This window comes from Oryza sativa, chromosome 8, assembly GCF_034140825.1.
Source record: "Oryza sativa Japonica Group chromosome 8, ASM3414082v1".
NCBI lineage: Eukaryota > Viridiplantae > Streptophyta > Magnoliopsida > Poales > Poaceae > Oryza > Oryza sativa.
The window spans coordinates 17,715,485-17,726,984 of record NC_089042.1 but is presented as its reverse complement, the minus strand read 5'-3'; the positions used below and the strand labels follow the sequence as shown (position 1 = coordinate 17,726,984).

At 40.6% G+C, this 11,500-nt stretch overlaps 2 protein-coding genes across 2 annotated transcripts; one reads left to right on the top strand and one right to left on the bottom strand.

Annotated features, from left to right (window-relative positions):
• Positions 1–561: 561 nt before the first annotated feature.
• LOC136351579 (uncharacterized) lies at positions 562–5,884 on the bottom strand. The gene is made up of 3 exons (XM_066303758.1): positions 5,678–5,884; positions 2,024–2,388; positions 562–1,819 (listed from the first exon to the last, which is right to left on the bottom strand). Exons 1-3 carry the CDS (start codon positions 5,882–5,884, stop codon positions 562–564), a joined length of 1,830 nt encoding a protein of 609 aa, XP_066159855.1.
• Positions 5,885–8,319: 2,435 nt separating this feature from the next.
• Positions 8,320–10,625, top strand: LOC4345416 (uncharacterized). Its single transcript, XM_015795105.3, has 5 exons — positions 8,320–8,493; positions 8,575–8,716; positions 8,821–8,943; positions 9,053–9,137; positions 10,248–10,625. Exons 1-5 carry the CDS (start codon positions 8,393–8,395, stop codon positions 10,415–10,417), a joined length of 621 nt encoding a protein of 206 aa, XP_015650591.1. The 5' UTR covers positions 8,320–8,392; the 3' UTR covers positions 10,418–10,625.
• Positions 10,626–11,500: the final 875 nt, after the last annotated feature.

Here is an 11,500-nt window from a genome sequence, read left to right as displayed (position 1 = left end):
TGTTGGGGCACAGGTACTCCAATTGCATATCCATCTTTGAGGTAATCGATACAACACTCGACAATCTCTTCAGTACTATAACACTCAACCTTTGATCCCTCTGGATGTGCACGATTTCAGACGTAACCCTTCAAAACTGCCATGTAACGCTCGTATGACAACATTTGATGGAGGTACAATGGGCCAAGCGCAACCATCTGCGGCACTATGTGAACAATGAGGTGCTCCATCATATCAAAAAATGACGGAGGGAAACACATCTCAAGTTGGCACTATGTCTCATGTGTGACTGTACGGAGATTTCCTAACTCGTCGAGACTAATGACCTTCTATGACACTGCGTTGAAAAGGCAGCACAACCTTGTGATAGCAACCTTTAAATGCTCCGGTTTTATGTCCTTTATTGCAATTGCAAGAAACACGGTGAGCAAGACATGACAGTCATGTGAATTATAACCAGATACCGACAAATCTTTCATGGAAACTAGTCGACTGATGTTTGATGAGAAACCTATGGGCACTCTGACATCGCGGAGTGACTTACAAAATGACTTCTTCTCCTCAGGTGTCAGTGTGAAATAGGCTGGTGGAAGATATACTTTGCCATTCTTCTCTCCTTTGAGGGTCTAACTCTTCCCCGATTCCCATCTCGACTAGGTCCATCCTTGATTGCAGACCATCTTTAGTCTTCTTCGGCATGTCCAACAATGTTCCAACTATGTTGTCAAACACATTCTTCTCTAGATGCATCACATCTATGCCATGCCGAATCTCCAGATCTTTCCAGTATGGGAGGTACTTAAAGAATATGGAATGCTTCTTGAATGGGGGAGGGAGTTTATCATCTGGCTTCGAACTATCATCTTGCTTCTTACAATCCTCTGGTTTCGTAGTCTTCTCGGGTTTCTTGCGCTTTGTCCCCTTTGATGGTTTCTTAGTCACTTTTCCAAACTCGCAAACAATTTTCTCTGTCATTGCACACACTTTTTCCCCCGTTGTAGGTTTTGGTGCAGGATCAGTCTCTTCAGTGCCATCGAACTCCGCCTTCATCTTGCGGTACGTGTGATTTGTGAGTAGGAACCGCCGGTGCCGCATATACACAAGCTTGTTGGAACCCGGGAGATACCTATAGTATGTTCCATTCAAGCAGATCACACATCCTGTTTTACCTTTAATTTGACCTGAAACTGAAAACATTGCTGGATAATCGTTAATGGTCACGAAAATGATGGCCTTCACTGTGAAGTATTCTCTTAAGTACTCGTCCCACACTTTCAATCTCTCTTTCCATAAATCAGCCATATCTTCCAACAATGGTTCAAGAAATACGTCAATATCAATACCAGGCTGACGGGGTCCCTGTATGAGGATACATAGTAGTACGTATTTTTGCTTTTGACAAAGCCAGGTAGAAAGATTATACATGGCGAGAAGCACTGGCCAAGTACTATGTGAGCTGCTCATGTCTCCAAAAGGATTAACTCCATCAGTACTCAGGGCAAATCTAATGTTCCATGGGTCTTTAGCAAACTCTCTATACTGAGCATCAAAGTTTATCCACTGATGAGCATCTGCCGGGTGTCGAATCATCCCATCCTTCTTGTGCCCTTCTTCATGCCAGCGCATTAGTTCCGCATCTCGCGGATTTGAGTATATCTGTTTAATGCGGTCTTTGACAGGAAGGTACCACATCACAAGCTGCGGGATTTTTCTCTGTCTTTCCTCAGTTGTGTCAGACGGTTCTAAGCCAGTATTGCTATTCAATTTGTACCGGCTAGCACCACATGTTGGACATTCATCTAAAGAAGCGTACTCTTTCCTATACAGTATGCAGTGATTAACGCACGCATGAATCTTTTCCACATCAAGTGAAACGGGACATATGAGTTTCTTCGCTTGATATGTGCTGGATGGTAGTGAGTTAGGCCTCGGGAGTATTTTCTGCAGAAGTTCTAACAGACTGTCGAAACTGGTATCAGACCATCCATGTCTCGCCTTTAACCTCATAAGTTTAAGAACTGACCATAGTGTTGTGAACTCATCGTACAAAACTTCCTTAGCTGCCTTCTGTAAAGCTTCAAAGTTATTTAAACCTCTAGCCAACCCCATCAGCACCTCGGGTTCTGCATGACGTAATATTTCCTCTAGATCGATTTTGTCCTCAACAGAACCATCGTCGTGCACCATGTCTTCAACTTGTGTCGGAACTACATTTTTAGGCCCGTCCACTTGTTCTTCGCCATGAAGTATCCATATTTCGTAGTTGTCCATAAATCCACGAGTTACTAAGTGCTCCTTCACTTTAGAAGCATTTTCCCAGGCTATTTCATTCTTACAGTCAGCACTTGAACAAATTATCTTTCTCATATTGTTCTTCTCAGCGTGTGCCTTTGCAATACCAATAAATTTAGACACTTCATTTCTATATGAAGACAAAAACCTCGGCCAATGATACATCCATTCCCAACTTTCCATATCTAAAAACAATGAACATAAAATATTTGCACTATTAATACCAAATTTGTAGGGTTTATTGAAAAAACATATCGCTATTCAAAACTAACTGAAGGTTAATTGTAAATTAATAAAAAAACAAAGTTTATTTCAATTTTTTTTACACAGACATGCCAAATTAGTATATTAGGAAAATCTAACAAAATCATATCATCAGCATATTACAAACTAATATAATTATTTTTTGATTGCACCAAATAAATAGACATTAAAAATTTTATTCTCTCTCTATATATATGACAAGATCTAGATCTAGATCTAGAACTAGGAGGTGGATGTGATAGCAAAATAAAAAAAATTGAGAATTTATGTTACCACATTAAACCACTGCAACGGCATCAAGTATTACACATACATCTAGCATCAACATATCAAAAGAAAGTAAATTAAAAAACATGGAGCTTTTCCTTCACAATTTTGCATGCATAAATACATCACAAATTGAGGTCTAAAAGCTTAAAAAAAATGCATACCTAGGGTGGAAATGAGTAGATCTAAGCACTGTAAAAAAATCCCCCGAAGATTTGAAGTTCAAAACCTCCCCCCTATATTTAAGACACTTTAGGAGAGAGAAACTTCGGGGAGAATGAACAGGGCTCGGGGAGTACGAAGACTATATAGGGGCATCTTTGCAGGCGGGCCATATAAGCGGCGCCTGTGAAGATCGATCTTCGCAGGCGCACGTCGTCTGTCGCCTGCGAAGAGCGTCGCTTATATGGTCCGCATGCAAATATCGATCTGCGCAGGCGGACCGCCTCCTCCACCCAAGGTATGGTCTTCACCGGCGGGGTATTGGCTCCGAAGACCATACCCGCCTGCGAAAATGGAACCCTTACGACGCTGAAAATGTGTTTTATAGTAGTGGCGGAATCCGACTAGTAATTAGGATGAGTTTGTTGCTTAATTAAGCCAGACGATAATCTGGTATCGGAATTGGGAAATCAACAGGCGACCGGTCGTCCAGACGACCAGGACAGCGCGATCTATCGCTTGCTTTCCTCGGCATGCATCACCGGTCTGGATATATAGTGTGTGAGGCTGTGATGAGCTTCAGCAGAGGCGAAGCTATAGCAAATTAGAGAGGGTGCATCACTATTATATGATAGCGATATATGCTGTGTCAAACTACATTATGATGGTAAACGAAACAACAGCCATTAATTTTAGTATCTACAATTTTTGACAGAAAGTAAGAAAGAACATGTTGGTGATATGTCCTAGAGGCAACTATGTTTACATATTTATCCAACTTTTTTCCTTAAAATAGATAACTTATTATTGGATAATGAATATGTGATTCTTTCATGAGACTGATCTTTATGTTATATGTTGATATTTTTAAAGGATCCCTGATCAAATATCATATGGGGAACAAATATATTTAAATAATCAACACATGTATTGATTGTTGATTGATGATCATGTCTCATGGATCATGGTATGAAGATACTAAATTAATAATGTGGACACATGTTGGGGAACATATTGTTGCATAGACCCAACATGAGTCACTACAAGAGCTATATGTATTGTGTCATCAGTGGTCTCATTTAGTATTGATATATAATTCTTAGATCTAAGATTATCATGGTTCCCAAAATATGTAGTAGCTTGATTAGGGGCAGCTAAACGCTACTCTGTAACTTGGTAGTTACAAAAGTAGTCTTCGGGGTATGCTATGAAACATGTAGTTGGATATATATGAATAATTAAGATTGGTTTTTCTCCTCCTAAGGGGAGATAACTCTGTGCCCCTTGATGTTATAGATTATATAAGTGCATGGCCATGTCAAAGGTGATTGAAGAGTCAATCACAGATTAAATAATCTATCACAAGTCTATTAGAGGATGGCACATATCTAGCCTTGAGCTTAATTGATATCGTGAGGCAAAGGGGTTGATATCGTGATATCAGGCATTGATTGTGTCTGGTTTTAGGGTTTAAGGACGAAAATCGAATTTGGTGTAAAATTAAGGGATCTTAGATGGACTTATTCCAATACCATATGCCACCGTGTATCTTGAGGCAATGCACAAAAAATTAAAAAGACCAACCGAGACGGTCCATTGAGCTAGCGACTCGCGCGTGGTGCCCCGCCACGCCACAAACCCACCCAAGAAACTGACAACCCTCCACCGCCACAGCCGCTGCCTGGTGGGCCCCATGCACCGCTCCGCTAGCACACGGCACACAACAGCTCATAACCATCGCCTCCCTCCCCTTCTACTTAGGGATGGCAGCAATGCCCACGGGCTCAGGTATCCACGGATACCTGACCCGATGGGTGTAGACGTGGGCGAACTTAGTGGGCGCAGCCGGGTTTTACATTTCGCCCGTGGATAACCCATGCCCGACTCGAAAATATGTCCATAGTTTAAAATCCCTCGTCAGGAATCAGGCCTAGCCCATATATGAGATGGTATATATATTTCACAGCTGACATTAACCCTAACCCTATTTCTCACTCGACCACTCCCTCCCGTCTCTCAGTGGGGTGTTTGGATGGGGCCCTATTTCTCACTCAATCACTCCCTCCCGTCTCTTAGAGGGTGTTTGGATGGGGCTAAAAAAAATTTAGTACTGTCACATCATATGTTTGGATACTACTTATAAGTATTAAACGTAGATTAATGACAAAACCTATTTCATAACATTGCACTAATTTGCGAGACGAATCTATTGAGCCTAATTAATCCATTATTAACCTATGTGATGCTACAGTGAATATTATCTAATTATGGATTAATTAGGCTAAAAAAATTTGTTAAGCAGATTAGCTCTCATTTATACAATTAGTTTTGTAGCCTTATAGGTAGTCCTGGATCCAAACAATCCCTCAATCTCTCTCTGTCTCTGTCTTTGCGGCGGCACACAGGATGGGGTGGCGCTAGGGAGGCAGAGGCGACGGCGCTCGGGACCTTCGAGCCTTCTCCGAACCTTCAAGACCCCCCCCCCCCCACGGCTCCTCCTCCCCGTTCTCCACGCCTCCTCCTCCTCCTCCGAGCCCCCAGATCCGCTCCGCGCGCGTGTTCTCGCGGGTGGTGGTGCTTCTGGTCTTGGGGAGGGGAGGGGCGCGAGCGAGCGAGAGAGAGAGAGATGGCGGTGGAGAAGACGGTGCCGGGCGGGGTGAGGACGGTGCTGGTGACGGGCGGGGCGGGGTACATCGGCAGCCACGCCGTGCTGTAGCTGCTCCTCGCCGGCTTCCGCGCCATCGTCGTCAACTTCCGCGCCGTCGTCGTCGACAACCTCAACAACTCCTCCGAGCTCGCCGTGCGCCGCGTCGCCGCCATCGCCGGCGACCACTCCCGGAACCTCGCCTTCCACAAGGTCGGTCACCTGCAAATGCTGCCCATCCGCCTCCTCCTCCATGGACCTTTGTTCATTCTACTTGGTTATACGGGAAAATGCCAGCGTATTTTGGTTTTGATTCGAAACCTGTCTTCTAATTCGTGTGGCAAACTGCCACATTGTCAGAGATATTGGCTATTGGGGATTTAATACCGAGATTGCTAGTTCGCGCGCGCGTATTGCCGGCACGCACTTCGGCTCACAGGGCCCACGGCACGTGCCCGCGTCTCTTCTCTTCTTCTTTTTTTTTCCGCAGTTTTTTTTCTACCGCTGTTTCTTCTCTTTTTTTTTTTTCTTTTTTCTGCAGTTTGCTATCGCACGTATGCACGTATAGGAGAAAAAAATCGTAATTAGTTTACGAGTGATTAGTTTCCTATTTTTACTAAGTGATAGTTTGCTAGTAATTTGTAAATCTTAACTTAAAAATTTTCAATTTTGGACTTGAATGTTTTTAAATCTTGAGTTGAAAGTTTTTAAATCTCGAGTTGAAAATTTTCAAATCTCTAGTTGAAAGTTTTCAAAATTTTCAAATCTAGACTTGAAAGTTTTCAAATCTTGAGTTGACAATTTTCACATCTCAAGTTGAAAGTTTTCAAATTTTTGAATCTGGACTTGAAAGTTTTCGAATCTCGAGTTGAAAGTTTTCAAATCTCGAGTTGAAAATTTTCAAATCTTGAGTTGAAAGTTTTCAAATTTTCGAATCTGGACTTGAAAGTTTTCGAATCTACAGTTGAAAGTTTTTAAATCTGAGTTGAAAGTTTTTTCAAAATTTGATTTTAAAATTTAAATCTCAAATCGAAAGTTTTTAAATCTAGCTTAAAAATTTTTAATCTGTTAATAAAAAAATCTCCAACAAAAAATATCTTTCCTAATAGTAACTAATAGAGGGACTTAAGGGAAGGGAGTGCGTGCTAGCGGCGCGTACGCGCCAGGTAGCCGCCCCCATTTAATACATCACTGATGTCAGAAAAAAAATAGTAGTCCATTAGGGTTAAATTTGTGTATTTCCTCCGTTTCACAATGTAAGTCATTCTAGCATTTCCTACATTCATATTAATGTTAATGAATCTAGATAGATATATATATATATATATATATATATATATATATATATATATATATATATATATATATATATGTTTATATTCATTAACATCATTATGAATGTGGAAAATATAGAATGACTTTCATCGTGAAACGGAGGGAGTAGTACAGATTTGTTATTCTGGCTGTGAGGCCGGGAGTTCATTACTTCAATTTATCTGAAAAAACAGATTTGTTACTCTTGCGGCAATTCTTTGATGTCTGAATGGTTGTTCAATGGGGAATTACTGGTCATTTTGACTGTAATTGTTAACCAAGAGTGTTTGTGCGGTAAGCACAGTAATCCTGGCCAACAACCTTTAAAAAACTAATTATAAAAATGAATCGTGGCCAAAACTTATTTTAAAAATGATTCTTTTGTTCAGCGCCAAGACACCTTAGCGCCAACTAGCGTAGCGCTGAATGCACGTTGGCACACCAACTCAGACTCCCATCCGTGGTGGCACGGCATATAGCGCTAGTTGACGTGGCGCTGAGGTGTCTAAATTCAGCGTCATACGATTTGGCGCTGAACAAAAGGGTTATTTTTGAAATAAGTTTTGGCCATGGTTCATTTGTATAATTAGTTTTTGCAAAGAATTAAATTGTCAAAATTTGTGAATCCTGGCAATAAGCATACAACCTTAGAACTGGTAAAGGTACTTCTGTGCTGGAGACAGTGAAGGCATTTGAGAAGGCTTCTGGGAAGGTATGCTAGATTGATGTATAATATGGGAAATTATCTTTCTCCGCTAGCTAGGTGCATTTTAAGGCACATTACTTTTCTGTCATGGTAGTACTAATTAGTATGCGTTAATTTATGTATGATTAGTACCTCAGTGCTAAGCTCTTGTCTTGCCTGTTGAGCCTTGTATGGGCTTAAGTTTTTTTGCTTAGGTGATTATTAGCATTTATTGAAGATAAAATGCTTTCTTCAGCTTGCGCGCCTTGCCAGGATTTTGCTTTGTTCTTATTTTTTTTATTGCTGTGCTAGAAAATTCCTCTTATTATTGGCCCAAGACGGAGTGTTATATCTGCATTATTTGTCTATTATATCTGCATTGTTTTTTTTATGGGTATGTCAATTTTTGTTTGCATTGAGAGTAGATAAAAAAACAAGGGTATTTTATTCTTTTTAGTTTTGTATTGCTTTGTGAATGGGTGAAAAATGAATTTATTTTGGGATAGAGATACAACTGCTTGGTTAGTATCCCAAGCCCAAGAAAGGCCTCGTTTTGGATGGACCTAAAACCCAGCCCATCTGTATGCTATGGGCCATAATTTCAACCTATCCATTATAAGGCCCAAATAAAATAAATTGTCCGTATAGGCCCACGAACAACCCATTTGACGGCCCTTTGTTCTGGCCCATTGTAGCATCCGCCAAAGGAGCCCTTCGCCTCCCCGCCGCCTCGACGACGCCGGCGACCAGGAGATCCCGCGGCGATGCCGCCGCCGCCGCAGCACCCCCTTCCGTCACCATGCCGCCGACACTGCTGCCTGCTGCTTCTCCTGCTCTCCACGCTTCTGCTCTCTTCAGCAAGCAGGTCAGTCCCCTTCCTCTGCCACGATCCACGCGGCCTCACCGTGCTGTTTCTCAACCTCTCCTTGTGTGTTTTGCCCTGCAGCTTGGAGGAGGGGAGGGTCCTCACCGTCGGCGACGAGCTGATGGGTGAGACGATGCTGTTGCGCCACGGCAGCCGGCTGTACAGGCTCGACGGGACGCGGTCGTCCGCGTGGTACGAAGTCAAGATCTCCTACCCGGCTTCCGTACGACCTGACCCCCATTGGTTGAGAAAATTAGGGAAATGAGGCATCATTGTTTCACCATTGATGCTTCTTCTTGTTCTTGAAGGCATTGTTTGTGCTTCTAGATACCGTCGAGCTTCTCGATCCGGCTTGTGGACGATCCTCACTCTGTGGAGTATTTGGGGAGCATGAACAGGAGGTTGCTCAACACGGAGAAGATAATTTTCAAGGCTCAGAATAGCTGGCCAGTATGTGCTCATAATTCTTCAGCTATATTTGTTGCTTCCCCGTAGAATTGGACTGGCATCTTCCGATGAGAATACATAATTTATAGTGGCTGTGTGATATTGATTTTAGGTTTATGTTCTTGTCACGGTGGAGCCTGAAGGGGTAGTTGCAAAGCCAAATGTGCCGGAGAGAGAGCTTGCGGTGTTCAACATTGGTATGGCAGTATGGTTCTTTATGTTATGCTTTTTTTTTCTTTCAATGATAATGAAATCGGATCGATCGAAGCAAGACAGAAATTTTAGAAACTCTAATAAAGTACCTTTTGTTGTTGTGTTATGGTAGCATTAGGTGTATATTCTCGGAGTTGGTTAGTTCTGTGTGAATCGTGATCCCATAGGATGAATTTTGAATAGAGGCTTAAGCAACCTCATTCATTTCAACTGCTGTTGTGATTATGGTTTGGAGTTTAGACATATTACCTGATCTATAACTCTTGTCACGTCCTAATTGCATATGTTGTTACCCAAATTTCTGCCTCATTGATAAGCATTCGTACCTTTTTTTTTTTTCATCTGTGACAAAGAGGCCTGAACTTCAGTTGGAGAATGGTATTTTGTCTAGTTTAGTTTTTTTGGTGGAGTTAAAATTCATAACTACGGTTGAGAAGGAACCTTGAGAAAGCTTGATCTAAAATACTTATTTAACAGTGATGCTTTTTTAGTTACTTGTCCTTTAGTATTTGGATTTCATCTACTTTTGTTTTACAGTTCTTTTGTGTTATTTCTAGCTGACTGACCAAAAGCTTTTAAATATTGCTTTGATTTGATTCTGCTTCAACTATTTGTGTTTATTCTTTGACAAAGCACCTAGTCAATCAGGAATATCTAGAACATCTTCTAGTCGTACTTGTACACCAAGACCTTGGTTGTAGGTTCCTACTGAACTTTCAATGTATAATGCAGAAACTGAAAATGTTATACCCGCCCATCCAAGGTCATGAGATTAGTATCAATCTGTAAAACTTTGGTCTCTGGTTGACCAGTTAACTGCACGACCATTTATTTCTGTTGATAAATTATTTACTTCACATTTTATGTATAATCTACTTTGGAAACTATAATAATAATTATAATAACAATCCTTAGAAGATCAAACCAGTGCCATGCTCTAAGAAATATGTCAAATTAGGTAGTTCAAGTTTTGCTGCCCTTCCTTGCTTCTGGATATTATCGCCTATACTCCTTAACCTTTCATCCGGTTCAAGCATTGAAATAACACCTTTGATCAGAGCGGTGTTTTGTTTGTATTGATTTCTTTTGTGCAGTTTGTGACGAACTTATGTTTGGGATCCCACATTTTGCCTGGTGGGTTGGAATTGGATCTCTATTCTGCATTGCGCTGGCATCGGTGGCTCCCTATTTTCTCCCGCTGCACAAGCTACTTAACTATGAAGCCACAGAACTGAGGGATGACGATGCGGCTAAGCTCTCATGATAGATGGAAGTGTGCTGAATGATACAGGCTATTGTACAGGCATCTAGCTCTTTTTTTCCTTTCCATCAGATGCAGCTGTGTACAAGTATTTACTGTACATTACAATACAATGGTAGATTCATTCATTTCAATCTTGTAAGATTGGTTCCGCGATACTTGGTTTTAAACGGAAAAGGCTATACACACTAACTTTATTTTACTAAATTCTTACTAACACTGATGTGCTATTCTATGTGTATCTAGCTTTTTTATAACTTCCACATATCTAAATCAAATGGTTGAAATGGTTGAGATGATTGTTAGGGCCCCATCGTTTGGTTTTTTTTGGCTTATTAGGGAATAAAAATTAATTTATAGGTAAAATTTTTATATATGTGTTTTTGTGACTTAAAAACCAATGCTAAAAAGAAACTACGTTTAAAATATCTCAAAATCAATCTTAAAATTAAGTTCGAAAATTTAATATTTAGCTTTTTCTTTGGCTGATAAAGCCATCTGATGGGAGCCTTAGTAAAAATTTAGTACATATAATAATATGCCCGTGCTACGCCACGGTGGCATAATATTTTGGTTAATAAATCATTAAATTTCATTAAAATAAAATTAAGTATCCTAGAATCGGTCCAATTGGGTGTTAATTAAGAGGTGACAATACCCTTAACAATACCTACGAATTATTAAGGGTATTGCCTCGCTCTCTGTAACTTTAGAGAAGTGTGTAATTCTGAAGATAGAACACATGCCATCTAGCAAAAGCAATCAGATAGTCATTTCCTTATGTTTGGCTATGGGTCCTTGTATCTGACTCACTCTAAGCTTAATGAACACCGAACCGAACATGAAGCTAGCTCTAAAAAACAATTTGTGCAGCATAGTTAAAACACTATCCACCTATAGAATATGGTGTGCAAATTGCTTTCTTTTCCAATATGCTCATCATGCACGTCGAATATTAAGTTTGATCATTTCAGATCTTTCCATAGAGAATGTTTGCTATGTTGTCACTAATGATCCCATTTGAACAAAGATAATAACTATGTTATTTTATGCATGTGGCAATTTAATTAACAACATAACAACTAT